The sequence below is a fragment of the Corvus kubaryi genome, unplaced genomic scaffold (assembly GCF_017639235.1).
Source record: "Corvus kubaryi isolate FWS band 111438036 unplaced genomic scaffold, C.kubaryi_AGA036_p1.0 37127, whole genome shotgun sequence".
NCBI lineage: Eukaryota > Metazoa > Chordata > Aves > Passeriformes > Corvidae > Corvus > Corvus kubaryi.
In genome coordinates, this window is record NW_024581032.1 from 1,045,283 (window position 1) to 1,060,003 (window position 14,721).

The 14,721-nt window shown below is 39.7% G+C and overlaps 1 protein-coding gene across 7 annotated transcripts in view; it reads left to right on the top strand.

The window, feature by feature from the left end:
* UVRAG (UV radiation resistance associated) overlaps positions 1-14,721 on the top strand; it is a 99,228-nt gene that overhangs the window by 65,492 nt on the left and 19,015 nt on the right. For 6 of the 7 annotated variants that reach the window (XM_042021205.1, XM_042021199.1, XM_042021202.1 and 3 more), the window contains one exon: positions 1,820-1,898. In XM_042021205.1, coding sequence (XP_041877139.1) covers positions 1,820-1,898 — 79 coding nt within the window. Of the gene's footprint in view, positions 1-1,819; positions 1,899-12,807; positions 12,881-14,721 lie in introns of those variants that run through there. The other variant, XM_042021206.1, reaches the window with a different exon arrangement.

The following is a 14,721-nucleotide window of genomic DNA, read 5'->3' on the forward strand; positions in this document are numbered from 1 at the left end:
TAGTCGAAGTTAAAGGATAGAAATGTGAATATTGGCAAAGAAGCAGGATCAATGTGATAAGCAGAAAAGCCTGATTTTCCCTTTTAAAAGGGAAATGTGTGGGAGATGTCAGTGAGCATCATAAACCAGTTTTTACCCCCTTTCTATACTACATGGATTGAAGAGCTGTGTGTATAGTAAAAAAATACATGGTTCCCATTACTAATGACTTAATGAAATGCTACCTTCTAGGGAAACATGGTTTGTGTTCCTAATGGTGCTTTTATTGTAAAAAAAGTCGGTTAGTTTTAGACTGTTAATTGTAAAGTTATCCTTTAAATCTAACCCTTGCTCTGTTTGGGTAGTGTAATTGGAGTTACTGAAATGAATTCCTCTTGCTTTGTATTTTACACTTGGAGTAATGTGTTGTGGAATTTTTGTAGCACGTGTTCATTTGGAAAAGTTTCATTTTCTTGCATGGGGAACTAGTTTGATTTATAGTTCTATTAAGCAAGGTGAGCTAGAGATTCACAGAGATTTTTATGTTCCTCGACTTAAAGACATGTAGCAAGTTTGAAAGTAGCATAAAACCTGAAGCTGACGTCTCAATATTTGATCTGCTGTGATTGTGACCTGTTAACCTTTAGCTTTAATGGCACTATATAATTCTTATAAGTTGCAAATGTACTCTACTGTGGGGCTGATGGATGATAAAATCCACTTTGCCTAATCACCTCTCCAGAATGTGTGTTGTTTCTAGTAGATACTGATCTCCTGTATTTGTTATCTTATGTTTGAGAGAGACTTCGGTTTCTGGTGTAGCGTGGTGCTTATGCGGATAATTCATTCAGCATCTTGATTAGGAGCTGCAGGATGTGGTTCATGAAAAGACAAAAGCTTGATTCGCGCTGTAGTTCCCATAAAAATAAATTTTAGTTTGTACTAAGATTGCTGAATTGACCATGATGACCTCATAATCTCTGGTGCTGAAGAGTCAAAAGACAATCCTTAGAAGTACAGGGTACAGCTGTTAAAGCTGTTTGAGAAGTGCATCACTTAAGCAGAGATTCTTTAAGCAAACATATAAAGTTATATTCTTTAATGCAGAAACTGTCAAAGAGTTTCAGTATTTAAGGGACTAATGCTTTAGTTCTCTTGTCTCACATAGCAGCGCTATGTTCTTATAAACTGTTTGCTACATGCGGGTGTTTAAAATGGTGAGCAATATTTATTACATAGGAAAAATAAGGATCAGTAATATAATATCTGCAAGGGCCATGGTGATCTATGATGCTGTGACTCAAGCCTTTGGTGCATGTGTGAAGTTTGTTGAATCACTTCTATTCTGAGTGTTGTTCTGGTAAGTGAGCCTGCAGATTTCTTCTCTGTGTAAAGGGTTTTGTGCTCTGTCAATCACAGGATAATGATCAAAAGAGAACATCTTTTTTAAAAGATTATTTTTGTTTGGAAATGAGCTAACCAAATATGACTGGCTGAATGCAGAGGGATAGCGTGAGATCTGGAATTGTGCTATGTGCTTCTGAAATTACACTTTGATTGGTGAAAGGGATGTTGCAGCACTGGGGGAATTGTGAAGTGTCTTTTAAAAACCTGAAATACTTTAAAAAATGGAATTCCATAGCTGGGTTTTGACATCAGTTTTAAATGCTGATTGACTGGAGTTGCAGAGGGTTCCTAAATACATCCTATGTAGTCAGCAAGGGAAACTTTTTAAATCTTTACCTTCTCAGAAAAGGAATCTGGGGCTTTTTGAAGTTTACATAAGCATCTGAATAATTTCACCTTAAATGCTTTTCCCCCTCTTTTTTTTCCCTGTCAGATTTCCTTTATATCCAAAAGGAGGGGAGAAGCTTCAGTTTGAATATGGAGTTTATCTTCTCAACAAAAATATAGCACAGGTTGGTACACTCGAGATTTTTTTTTTTTTTTTTTTTAATCTGTTCTCTGCTTGGTGTCAGTATGATGTGAGTGTGCATATGCTGTCTTGTGATGCTGCTCTCTGTGGTGAAAACCTGTGAACTAAGAGAAATGTCCTTGAAAACATTATTTTCACTTACCTTACAGCTTTGTGCTTGAGATTTTCTTGTGGTGCTTAGAGAAGGACTTGCCAGATAATAATGAATCTTTCCTTTTCAAATGGTACATTCTTCGAGTCTATAGACTTCACACTGTTTTGAAAATTATGAATATTTTCTGGTTTTTTATTCTATTGTACTTGAAGATCCATTAATGTAATTCTTGCTCCTGTGTCTTTAATTTTGCTCTATTATTACTTCAACTAATATTCTACCCTTATAAGAAAACACAACACATGGAAAATATGAAGTATTGCAAATGTGTGACTTTAAAAAGTCCTGTCATACACCTTACTTCTTGTTTTAATGTATTTTAAAAAACATCCTTTACTCTGGAAAATGCAAGAGACTTTGCAAACTTGTATTTGAGATGGCAGTAATATCTGCAGCTAACACGTTTGGTATGGAATTCAGAGAATCTTCAGAAAGCTGGTCTGAAAGAGGCCTGTGGAGGCTGTTTTGACTGGTACATAGTCCTAGAGCAGGGTCAACTGCTCTTATGCTGTCCCTGGTGATGTTCTGTGAAGAAAAGCCTGTGATATAAGTACTCCTTAGTTCCAGTGCTTGACTGTCTTGGCCACTGAAGACATCTAATTTCTGACATCGAGTCCAAACCTGTTTTCCCTCTTTATATATTATAATAATCTGATCCATTTAAGTCTCTTTCTCTTTGAAAACTTCTATGCATTGAAAAAGCACTTTTCAACACTCTTCTTGTCTCAAATTCTCATTTGAATCCACATTTTCCTTGAGATGCAGTGCCCACAGCTGGGTACAGTGAGCAACTGTTGCTTTCAAAACATTGAGTAGGATGGGAGAAATGCTTCCCAGATCTTGTCCTTTTACTTCCAGTTCATTGGGTTCTAATGGGTTTGTACTCTTAAAAGCCTAGCAGAATGAATCTTACGATTCTGTGCAACCAACAGCTCCAGGTATCTTCTGCACATGAACAAAATAGTCCATTCTGAATTTGTGCAGGTGACTCGTTTAATTTACATTTTACATGCTTTACCTTGAATGTATTCTTAAAGATGAACTTCTTTGTTCTTAATCATGATTCTGCTATGGTGGCGTAACACCGGAGATTGAGAACTCAGTCTCAGCTTTATTCTGGCTGCACCTGAGCCTGGGTCCAGATTACCTAATTAAAATATTGGATAGAACTGGGGTTCTGTTATTTCAAGTGGAGCCCCACTTCACCAGCACTTCAGTTGTAGCCATGAACCATTCATTATTACACCCAAGAGTACTTTCTCTGTATTCACTCATAGTTCATCAATATCCCATTTCCCCAGAATGCTTGTGAGCATATTATACCAGAAAATGCCAGGAGATTTAAATTTCAACAGAAATATGACATTTCTGTTTCTAACCTGTTTGAAATTACATTAGTCTTAGAGTTTTATTCTTGAAAAATATGATCTTTTTATGCTTAGTTTCTACTAGTTTTGCTTGTTTTTCCAGTTTTTTCTTCCATCACTTTTTTTGCCATTCCTTACCTAAATTGAAGTAAGGCTTCTGAGTCTTTCTGTGTTACTTGTTTTTTAAGCTTGGATTGCATTTACCATTTTCCAGACTTGCCCATGCTTAGTGTTTTTTGGACAATAACCTCTCAAATTACTTAAAGGCTAAAATATCTTAAGACAAAGTTAATCAAGTGCTGCTAATCTTGGAAATTCGCTTAGCCAGGCTGTTAATATATCTTAGACTGTGCCTCTTTGTTGGTGGTATTAGTAATGGCAGACAGCTGTTCACACTTGACCTACAGAGGGAAAATTAGTGAGAAAAAGGATTAGTCGTTCCTTCAAATGCTTCGATAGATCTCTCTCTTCATTACTATCAAATCAATGCTTTCCTTAATCTCTGCTTCCTACTTCCTTCTGCTTACACTGGTTCATTCTGTAACTTGTGAGTCGTGATGCTGCTTGCTTTGCCTTTCAGCCCTTCTGGGTTTTTACCTTGTTCTGGAGTTTGCCATTCAGTTATGTGATGCAAGCAAGAGCTCTGTGGTTTATGTCATCGAAACAATGAATTCTTCATTGAGCCCATGGTGGTTGTCTTTCCTGTTCATGTAGTTTGGGTTAATTGACACTTGTACCTGTAGTATTTTTTTTTATTGGAACTTTCACCACTTCACTTGGTTTCCTGTTTATCTCTTTGACTTGTCACCTCTGAATTATTATCACTCTTGGACCTACTGTAACTTATCATTCTGATTTTTTTGTCCTGTTTCTGAAGGACTCTGGGTAGTTGAACACACAGTCACTCACCCATGTTGCCTTCCAGTTCCTTGCAGTTGGTTTCTGAAATCACTGGCATGTGTTTAAACTCACAAAAGTAAATGAACACTTTAAGCATGTATTGAGTTTCCAAGTCTATGTGGGGTCATTGGTGCTGGTGCAAGCTAGTCAGTGGCCAGACTTTGAAGTGGTTGGTACAACACTAGTGGTTCACATGTTAATACTTGAGATTGTATGCTGTTGGATATAAAAGCATAATAAAAGTAAACCGGAATTACTGGGAGTGCTTCTACTACTTATTTAATCATGGAAGTGTTACTGATGTCCGCATAAACTGTTGTAGTCACCTTTGTTTTGATGTCCTTGGTCAAATATTGCTGCTTTTTATAGTTCTTCCAAGGGGAAATTCCTTTATGAAAGCAGAACAGGTAGATAGTGTGCAGAAATGCATCACAAAACCTCTGTGCTCTGGGGCTGATTTGACCTAAAAACCCAAGATTGTTTGAATCCTTTGTGTGTTCCTTGGGATGCTGGAACTGTTGAATTTACGTAGCTTTTAGCAGACCTTATGGCTGCTTTTAGAGAAGCTTCCAGATATGCTTAGTTCTTGTGAATGTGTGAAAAATTAAGTTTGGATGGAGAATGAGCAGCTGCCTCTCTCTTACCTCCAGACTATCACCCAAAGGTATTGGCCTTAATTCAGAGAAACAGTCCTCTTTGTCAGGAGTAAATGTAACCCAGTGCTTAATTCCGTCTGTGTGCTGTGGGAAGGTTGGAGGTGCCTGGGAAGAATAGTGGCGAGTTTACTGGAGCATGAAGACAAGAGCTTGAATCATTCATGCAAGTTTTGATCACTGTGAGAAACAAAGAGCCCATAAAAATGATCAACTTAAAGAAATACTTTGAAACTATTTGTTTAAGCTTCCCTGGTTTCACAGATTTTTATATTTTTTTTTTTTTTTCCACAACTACCTGGAATTCTGGCAGCAAGGAGAAATGTGAGTGTGGAAGAAGTGAGATGGGGTTGATATTAAGTAAAATTACTGACATAAAAACTCTTCTAGATAAAGTGGTACTGTTTTGTAAAACAGCAGGATAATAACAATGGAAACCACATCTTGCACTCAGGAGAATTCAGCTGGAATTAGAAACAGCTCAGTGCTGGCTTGGTAGAGTATTTTTTGGAGAAACTTGCTTTGCTGTTACATTCCGAAGTTGAAACAATGTGTGTTAATTCTGAGAGTTCATAATAACTTCCATCTGTATGTAAGCACAAATTGTTTCAATACCCATATTTTCTGTTTGTAAAATTGAATCCCTCACAAAGTTCACAGAGGAGCTTTTTGAGTTGGATAATGTTAACTAAGGCCATACATTTCCAGTTAAGATTTCAGTTATTTTACTCTCACTGGCATAGAAACATGGGATTTTTTTCAAAGAGAAATTAGTGACTTATGTCTAATAATGTCTGTCAGAAAAATTCAGTCATTGTCAAAGGTGGAGTACAATACAGTTGCTAAAAATGGGAGTCAATTGTGCAGCTCTCCAAAGCATTAGACAGTGGGAGAGCATTTGGCAAGTACTAGCCCCATAAGCTCTGCAGCTCCTAAATTAGGGATGTGTATGGAGTATCTGAGGAAGCTGAGGCTTTAGCAGGAGAAAGAATTGAACTCTCATTCTGGTATTCAAAGCGGAGTAATGGAGATTACACCATGAAAACCTCTTGTTATGGTAGATGAATATTAGGAAAACCCTGAAGCGCGTGGTGAGGTTTTTTGTGGGTGATAAGTGAACACAGACCAGGGTCAAAATGGCATCTCTCAGAGTTCTCTTTGTTTGGAACATACAATGTGGGTGGCACCCAATTCTGCTGGAGCACAAACATGGACCTTGTGGAGCTGAGCTCTCACAAGTTCTTGAGCAGTGGTCTTGCTGCTCCAGGTTTTTTCATCTCAGTTAATTTTTTTTATAACTTTGAAGTGGGAGATACTGAGAGTGCAGTGGCTTTAGTTTTGAGTTGCAGGCCTGTAGAAAGAAAGCATCTTTACTGCTGCTTTACTGGCTGCTTTGCTGTCTTTTTCCTTTGTTCCCAGAGCCTTAATTGCTTTGGCCTGACTTCAGTGTTGGTTCTTCATTACATACAATGAGATGGTCTTAATTTAGTGACCTTCCTCCTTGAGGTGAGTGAGTCCCTAGTGATCACACACAGTGTTACTGTGAGAGAATAACTGGCCCAAAATTGTATACCCTGAAAGATGAGGGTGGTGAGGCCCTGGCACAGGTTGCTCAGACAAGCTGTGGCTGCCCTATCTGTGGAGGTGTCCAAGGCCAGGTTGGATAGGGCTTGGAGCAACCTGGTCTAGTGGCAGGGGGTTGGAATGAGATGAGCTTGAAGGTCCCTTCCAGCCCAAACTGTGGTTCTGTATTACATGATTTCTGTCCTGTATTGGTCATTATGTCTAATGCATGTATATATGATGTGTAGCCATTGAAGAGAACATGTCCATCTTGTTCATGAAAGTTCCAATTTCTGTAGGTATTCAAGGGTTTGTCTCTTGCATGATACTTGACAAGTATTATTACTTGTCCAGTTGCAAGATTGCTTGTAGAGGACACAATTTCAATATAGCTGTAAAGCTGGTTTCTTTAGATACCAGTAAGCAGGGAATTTACTGCAGCTGGTATTTTGCACAGGGCAGTCAAGTTATTTACACTCTAAGTATCAAATGATTTGCTATTTCTGTCAGCCACTGAAGGACATCAAATTAATTTGTCTCTTGTTCTTCTGGATTTCTTATTCTAAGTCTTAGCTTTACCACAGAAACAGAGGGCAGCTGTATAACTATTGTGAGACCCTTTTCATTCCTTTGCTGTGACCTTGGTCACTATCTCCGTCTGGCTTTGTTGGACGTGGCCTCAGGAATGTTGGTGTTATATCCTTGTCTAAATTACTAGCTCTTGAAAAGTAGACCTGCAAATAATTTGGACAATTTTACAACTCTTTGTTTTCCTACTGCCAACCCAATGAGTGAATGTCTCTAGTCTTACCTCAGTTCATAGAATCATACAACAGTTTGGGTTGGAAGGGAACCTGAAGACCATCTTGTTCATGGGCAGGGACACCTTCCCTAGACCAACACCTTCCCTACACCAATCCTAGACCAGCTTGCTCCAAGCCCTGTCCAACCTGGCCTTGAACATTTCCAGGGATGGGGCAGCCACAGCTTCTCTGGGCAACCTGTGCCAGGGCCTCACCACTTTCTGAGCAAAGAATTTCTTTCTAGTATCTAATCTAAATCTGCCCTCTTTTAGTTTACATCTGTTCCCCTTTTCCTATCCCTGTCTGCTTGTGTAAAAAGTTTGTTGCTGGTGTTTGTTAGTGGGATCTCTGTATATGGTGGCAGGCAGAGCATCACCTTCCAGGCATTACTTCCAGGTTTAGTGAAACCTGTGGAATTTGTTGCACTGCATGAGTTAAGGTTACTTTTTCTTCTGTTCAGCCTGAATGCCATGCTTGGGATCGTTTTGCAGGGAAGGCTTCTTTTCTAATCCTCATTTGTTTTGTCAGACCATATTGAGTTGTGTTAGACTGATATTCCTATTCACATTGGCATGGTTTGCTCAGCCCTGACCAAAGAATAGTTCTGCTTTCATCTGACAGTTATTAGCAACACATGTACTTTGCTATTTGACAAAAAAACAAAGTGTTACTCTCTTGTCAGCTCCCCCAAGGCTCTTTTTGTCATCAATAGAGTACAGATCCAGGGAAGTAACTGGTGTCTAGCCCTCCTCTTGTGTGTGCATGGCCACTGTGTCCACGTGGTGGCAGGTGGCATTTACGTGCTTTGCGTAACCTGCTTGAGAAGCTGAGCAGCCAGTGCTGCTTTTGTGGGAATGCTGCATTGTGGGTGAGTTGCTTGTCTAATGCACAAGGTAAGTAACATTCAGAGCAGCATAGAAGAAAAGCAAAATACTTGATATATTTTAGGTGTAGTCAAAGTGCTGTCTTCCTCCATAGCTGATGGAATTAAAGGTGAATGTTTATGTACTAGCGCCATATGTAAGAGACTGAACTGAAACTCAGCTGTTAAATGTGAAATGAGGCAAGAGGTTCAGTTTCTGGCTCTGTTAAACTATCAAACATGAGAGAAAATCAGCTCTATAATAGAAACTAATAAACTTTTCCATGGGAAGTTGAAGAGCAGAAATGTTAGGTCTAGAAATTTGTTTTGGCAGTAAACACTATGGAGCAGAAGTGTCTTCAAGAGTTCTGTGGGTAGTGGTGTATATGCAGTGGTTATGGCCCTTTGAGTGTAGGATACTGTGACTTGCACACTACATCTTTTATGAGGCCCCTAAACTAAGATCATAAAACATACAGTTCAGAAAGAATGCACCGTCTGAATCTGAGGCCAATTTAGCTACATAGGGAGAAGTGTTCTTAAAGGAGCACAGGTTGAAGCCAGAGTCTAGTCCTTGTCTTGTGAAGTGCCAAGCTTTCATTTAATGCTAAAAGGAAGGGACTGCACCTGAAAAACCACAAAGTACCTTCTCCAGCTGTGTAGAGCCAAAAGCTCTTAGGAGAGGTTTCATTCCTGAAAGTTTCCTAGGGTGACAGTGAGCTGATACTTAGCCAGATCATTTAGAACTGGGGAATTTATTTATGTTTTTTGCAAACTTGTTGGAAAGACTTTCTTATTTTCCTTTCCTATCGCCCATGCCAAGATAAAATATGTTGAAATGAGACTGGATTAGTTGTAACTAAAGTCCCACTTTCATTCAGCTGAAAGCCTGCCTCTACTTGTTTGTAGGCAAAGGCCAATATTGACTTGCTCTGTGAAGGAGCAGATCTTGGGTCTTCAACCCATACAGATCCTGGCACCTGCACCTGAAGCCCAGGCAGTGCTGGAGGCTCCTGCAGCTGTGGTGGGTGACTGAAGGGATGGTGCACTTCTCGTATAGGACAGGCTGGGAGAGCTTGGATTTTTCAGCCTGGAGAAGATATGGCTTTAGGAAGACCGCAGAACCCCTTCCAGGGCCTAAAGGAGCTCCAAGACAGCTGGAGAGGGACTTTGGAGAAGAGCCTGGAGTGACAAGACAAGGGGGAATGGCTTCCCACTGTCAGGGGGCAGGGTTAGATGGGATATTGGGCAGAAATTCTTGGCTGTGAGAGTGTTGAGGCCCTGGCAGAGGCTTCCTAGAGAAGCTGTGGTTGCCTCATCCCTGGAAGTGTTCAAGGCCAGGCTGGATGGGTCTTGGAGCAATCTGGTCTAGTGGAAGGTATCTAGGCCCATGGCAGGGGGGTTAGAACTGGATGAGCTTAAAAGTCCTTTCTAACCCAAACTGTTCTGGGATTCTATGAATAGGAGAGGTAGCATCATCAGCTGTGCTTAGTCAGTCCTCCAAAATAATTTTGGGGGACCATCCTTGCAGGCATGTTCTGTGTGTTACATAACTTTTGTACTGTGTAGCTGTCATCATCTTTGTGCATTAGCTCTTCAGTCCACAAAGTTTCCTAAAAAAAAAGGAGTATGTCTTTAAAATAGAACCAAAATTGAATAATCAGAAGGTAAATGGATTCCTGATATAGTTGATCTGACATAAACACGTCTGCCAACTTAAGTTCCTTTGTAGTATATATAACTTCTGTGTTACAAAACTGAAGTGGGAAGTTTCTTATCAAGCCCTGGCACAATGTATCAGTGTAGGAAAAAGCTGTAGTGTATAATTTTTAACAAGTAGAGTGTGTGCACTGGAGGCAAAGCTGGACATTCAAACGTAAAACGTTCACACCTTTGGAATTCCAGGACCTGCTTTGTAAGCCTGTCTCTTCCTTCGGAGCCTTCTCTCTTTCTGCCATGTCACCCATTTCTTAATGGATAAAAGAAATTATGGTAAAATGCATGTCATTTCTTGAAACTTCACTTGCTTTAATGCATAAAAATTCTTCTCATCTGTTATTTGCAAGCAAGTGACAAGCTGTGACTTGTGGGGTTTAGATTTTTTTTTCCTGAGCTTCTGTTTATTTTCTCTTCTTCCCCTGCATTCTTTGTTTTTCTGTTGTACAGTTTAATATGTATGTTTTGACCTCCTCGGGTCAGGATTTGTCTCATACTTCTGTGCATAAGATTTGGCACATCAGGGCAAAAAACCTGTTTTGAAAGCTTTTGGTATGTCAGCTACTTAATCATCCATAAATGCCTTTCGGACTTTTTAAATACTGTGGTTGAAGTTTAGAGCAAGTTGTTCTCCAACAAATGGAATAGAAGTGTCTGATATGTATTGGCTCATTCACTTATTGATCAGTCCAGAATGTCTGGAAATCCAGAGCTTTGAAGCATTTTATTTTTCAAGAGACTGGAAATACTGAAGGGGTTATTGCATCTCTCTTTGCTGGACTTTCGTGTAATTCATGTAAATATTTGTGAAGTTAATATTGTGTAATTAGAAAAAAACAAAGTTCTGGTTCAATTTAGCATGTATAAATTAATGTTTTCAGGAAGACCAGTCCTGAACCTGTCCTTGGTTTAATGCTCCCTGACCTCAGGTTTTAAGTTCAAAATATCATACATCATATGAGAAACCATTTTACATATTGGTGTGTTTTAGTGCCAAGTGGAGTTCACTGAATGCCAGTGTTATCCTAATAGGAAGCAAGTTTTTCATAGGTTAAACTGTTGATTCTGTACTCCTCAAATGAGAGGGCTTCCCATTTGATTCACAATCTAATCTTTTTTTTTAGAAGTCAGTCTCCTTTGTCCACTGACAGTAACATAATAGATACCTGGAAAGCAGTTCAGCTGAAGTGCAAGATGTGGCTGGGAGCAGAGAATCCCCAAATTCTTCTTCCATTTAAGCTCTGTGTCATGGGCTGAATCATTTGCTCTTTGAGTAAAAAGCTTTCTTGAAGCAAGAGCCTTATCACCTGAGAGAGCCGGGTTCACAAACCTGGATGAATGAACGGCCAGAAGCTCAATTTCACCCATTTTAAAACAAGGGCTTTCCCAAAACAACATGAAAGAGCAAATAGCTGAAAGATTTTGTGTTTACAACATCTAATGGAGCTCATTGTTTGCCCACTGAAATGATTCTGCAGGTTCCTTTCCTGCAACATCTTAAGGGACGAGGTACAGCTGGACTGATGTCATATGGGAAAATTGCTTGGTTTTGGAGTGGACTTATTAAAATGTGAAAGTAACGAACAAATGGAGGAGGAGTGTGTAGCACTATAACCCTAACCATATATTTTCTCTGATTTCCATGCCGGACAAGGTGGGAGAGTTCTCTGTACATACCTGTGTATTCCCTGAGAATATTGCCCTTCTGGTATTCATAGGTTGATATTTGGTTTATATAGGTAAAAAGGAAATTTCAGGTATGCAGAATTGGGGCATAGTTCTTGGGGACCTAAACACATACAGAAGATGTCACGTTTAAGATGGAGGCACAGAATGTTACTTACTTTCTCCTTCTGACTTTTGCACATCTGACCTCTTGTTCTGTGCCCGATGTAATGATTTTTAATACAAAAGCTCAGGATGAATGAGGTCATAGGAAATAAGTTTGCCTATGTCCTATAATCCAGTAAACATCAATTTGTGATACTGAACCCTTTTAAGAAGCTCTGACCTGAACCTGGAAAGGTTATGCTCTATAGTTTCATCTTATCAAGCTATAAATGCAAGAAGACTGCAGTAAACATGGTTCTAGTTATTTGAGTGCTTCACTGGGAAGCGAGGGAGATTTTTTGGAGCCTAGTAACTGCTCTGTCTTCTAAATTGCCTTTTTTTATGTTATTTTATGAAACAGTTGTGGCATATGAGGCGCACCTTTATGGGCATGGGGGCTCATATATGTTAAGCCCATAACTGCTAAGTTTTACAGGAGTACTTTACTTACACGAGTAGCTGTTTCTCCCAGCCTGTCTATGACAATGGTTTCCCATATCCTTACTGGGACACCACACTGAAACCATGAAGGTTAATGTTTGAGACCTCTCTGGAGAGGTGCTGTGTTTACTCTCAGGGAGGGTTCATAGATATCAGTGAGAGAGTTCTTGAGTAAACGCAGCTTTTGACTCATCTAAATGTTTAGTTCTACAGTGCGTTCCACTTGTACTCAAACACATACTCCTACTTCCTTATTTTCTTGAGATCTATCTCCAATAAACACTATTTTGCGGTGAAACCAAAATCCAGTATTAAATATTGCTGCACTTTTAAAAATTAGACTGAAATTGCTTCCTAAATATTTGGTGGAATAGTACAAGTTGCTGTGCATTTAGAATTGAGGCTGCTGCTGTCTTTGAATAAAGATCAGACTTTGTGTTTTGGTGAATGCAAGAGGAAGAAGCAGCTTAATATAATTCTAGGACAAATCAAAGAAGGTAAAAGGGAATTAGGTCTGTTATCAGATGAGAATACAGTTTCCCTAATCACTGCTGAATCACTCCTGTATGTAAATTTCATGTATGAATTTCCCCTGCCTTTCAGATGGAAGTGAATTTAAATTCTCCAGGCTGAGAGGAGAGGAAAGGAGACAGGCTGTTCTTGGGGCAGGAGGAACCAGTGGTGAGAAAAAGTTTCCATCTCAATTTGATGCAGTTTGTGAGAACTGAGTCAGCCAGAACTCTGTGAGGACCTTTTGCTCTGATGGTAGAGATCAATGTTTCTAAACTGTACTAGTGACTGTGTTGGTTCAGGACTGCGTGGCATCTCCAATGTTAGTTATCACTGTTACAAGTCAAAGTGAGAGAGTGAGGGGCCCTCAACATCAGAAGGATGTGGACTTGTTGCAGCGAGTCCAGTGGAGGCCATGGGGATGCTCCGAGGGCTGGGACCTCTCTGCTCTGGAGACAGCCTAGGAGAGCTGGGGGTGTTCGGCCTGGAGAAGGAAAGGCTCAAGGGGACCTTAAAGCCCCTTCCAGTGCCTAAAGGGGCTCCAAGAGAGCAGGAAAGGGACTGGAATGACAGGACAAGGGGGAATGTCTTCCCACTGCCAGAGGGTAGGGTTAGATGGGATATTAGGCAGAAATTCTTGGCTGTGAGGGTGTTGAGGCCTTGGCACATGTTGCCCAGAGAAGCTGTGGTTGCCTCATCCCTGGAAGTGTTCAAAGCCAAGTAGGACAGGTCTTGGAACAATCTGGTTTAGTGGAAAGTGTCCTGCCCATTGCAGGGGGTTGGAACAAGATGATCTTTAAGGTCCTTTCCAACCCAAAGCATTGTAGGATTTTGTGATAACAGGAAATTATCTTATTGATGTCAGCCTCTCCCTTGTAAATGTGGGACAAATCACGTTAGTTCAGACTAAGCATGCTTCAAAAATAACTGATTGTAACTACCCTTTGAAGGTACAGCATAAAATGCGGTTGTTATCTCCTGTTACTGCTTTGATTGCTGTTTGTGTGCTTTATTTACTATTTCTAAATCAAAATTGTGGTGGGTGTCCTTTAAGATGGCTTTAGTGAAGGCTTTAGGCACACTGGGTCAGCTTGAGGAACTTGAAAGCATATGCTCAATGGATTAATGAAGGACATGGGTCTTCAAGGATGTGGATGCAACTTGCCTTCTTGTTAGTTTAATACTCTTTAATAAGTTGCAAAATAAACATCTGCTTTTCAGGTGTAACTCTGGGAGAGGGAGGCAGGTATATGAAGATAAGTCATAATTTCTATTGAAATAGCTGTTGTATTTGAGCACTTCCTCTTGCTTGGATGAGGGCACTACTCTCACTACTGTGGCAGTCCTCTATTTGGTCCTTCTGAAAGCAAGATTGAGGACTTTAAGACTTTAAGACTTGTTATAATCACAGTGGTTATTTTTCTTTTTTTTAGTTCCTACTTCCCCAAGAAGCTTAAAAAAAGTTTTAAAACCCATTTGGTTATGTTTACTTCCAAACTGTAATTGATGCTTACTGACAGTCTTTTTAAGTATGAAAAATGAAAATGATTTTTAGGTGCTTAGTTTGGAGGTACATTATCTAAAGAGCTATTTACATGTTACGCTAATGTTGTAGCTTAAGGGTTTTTCAGTAAACCCACATAGGTGTTCAGAGCTAGAGCAACTAGCCAGATTCAGTAAAACAAAGGCAAGCAACACATGAAGAGTTCAATAATCTAGAATTTTATAATTGCCCCCAAAAGGTATAAACACATGCAACTGTTTATATAGCAGCAGGCATTATTTCACTGATCCCCCATGGTTGTTTATATAGCAACAGGCATTATAACAACACTTCCTGTTTTCATTATTGCAGTGCTTAGTCATCTGAATCCCTGCCAGTACTCCTTCATACTCTGAAAAGTCATCCAGGATCTTGTAAAACAATTAACTGTCATTTTATTAAAAATTTTTAAAACTTTATATTTCTGTCCCAGTGTTTGACATTCTCTGAAAACCTTATGCAAA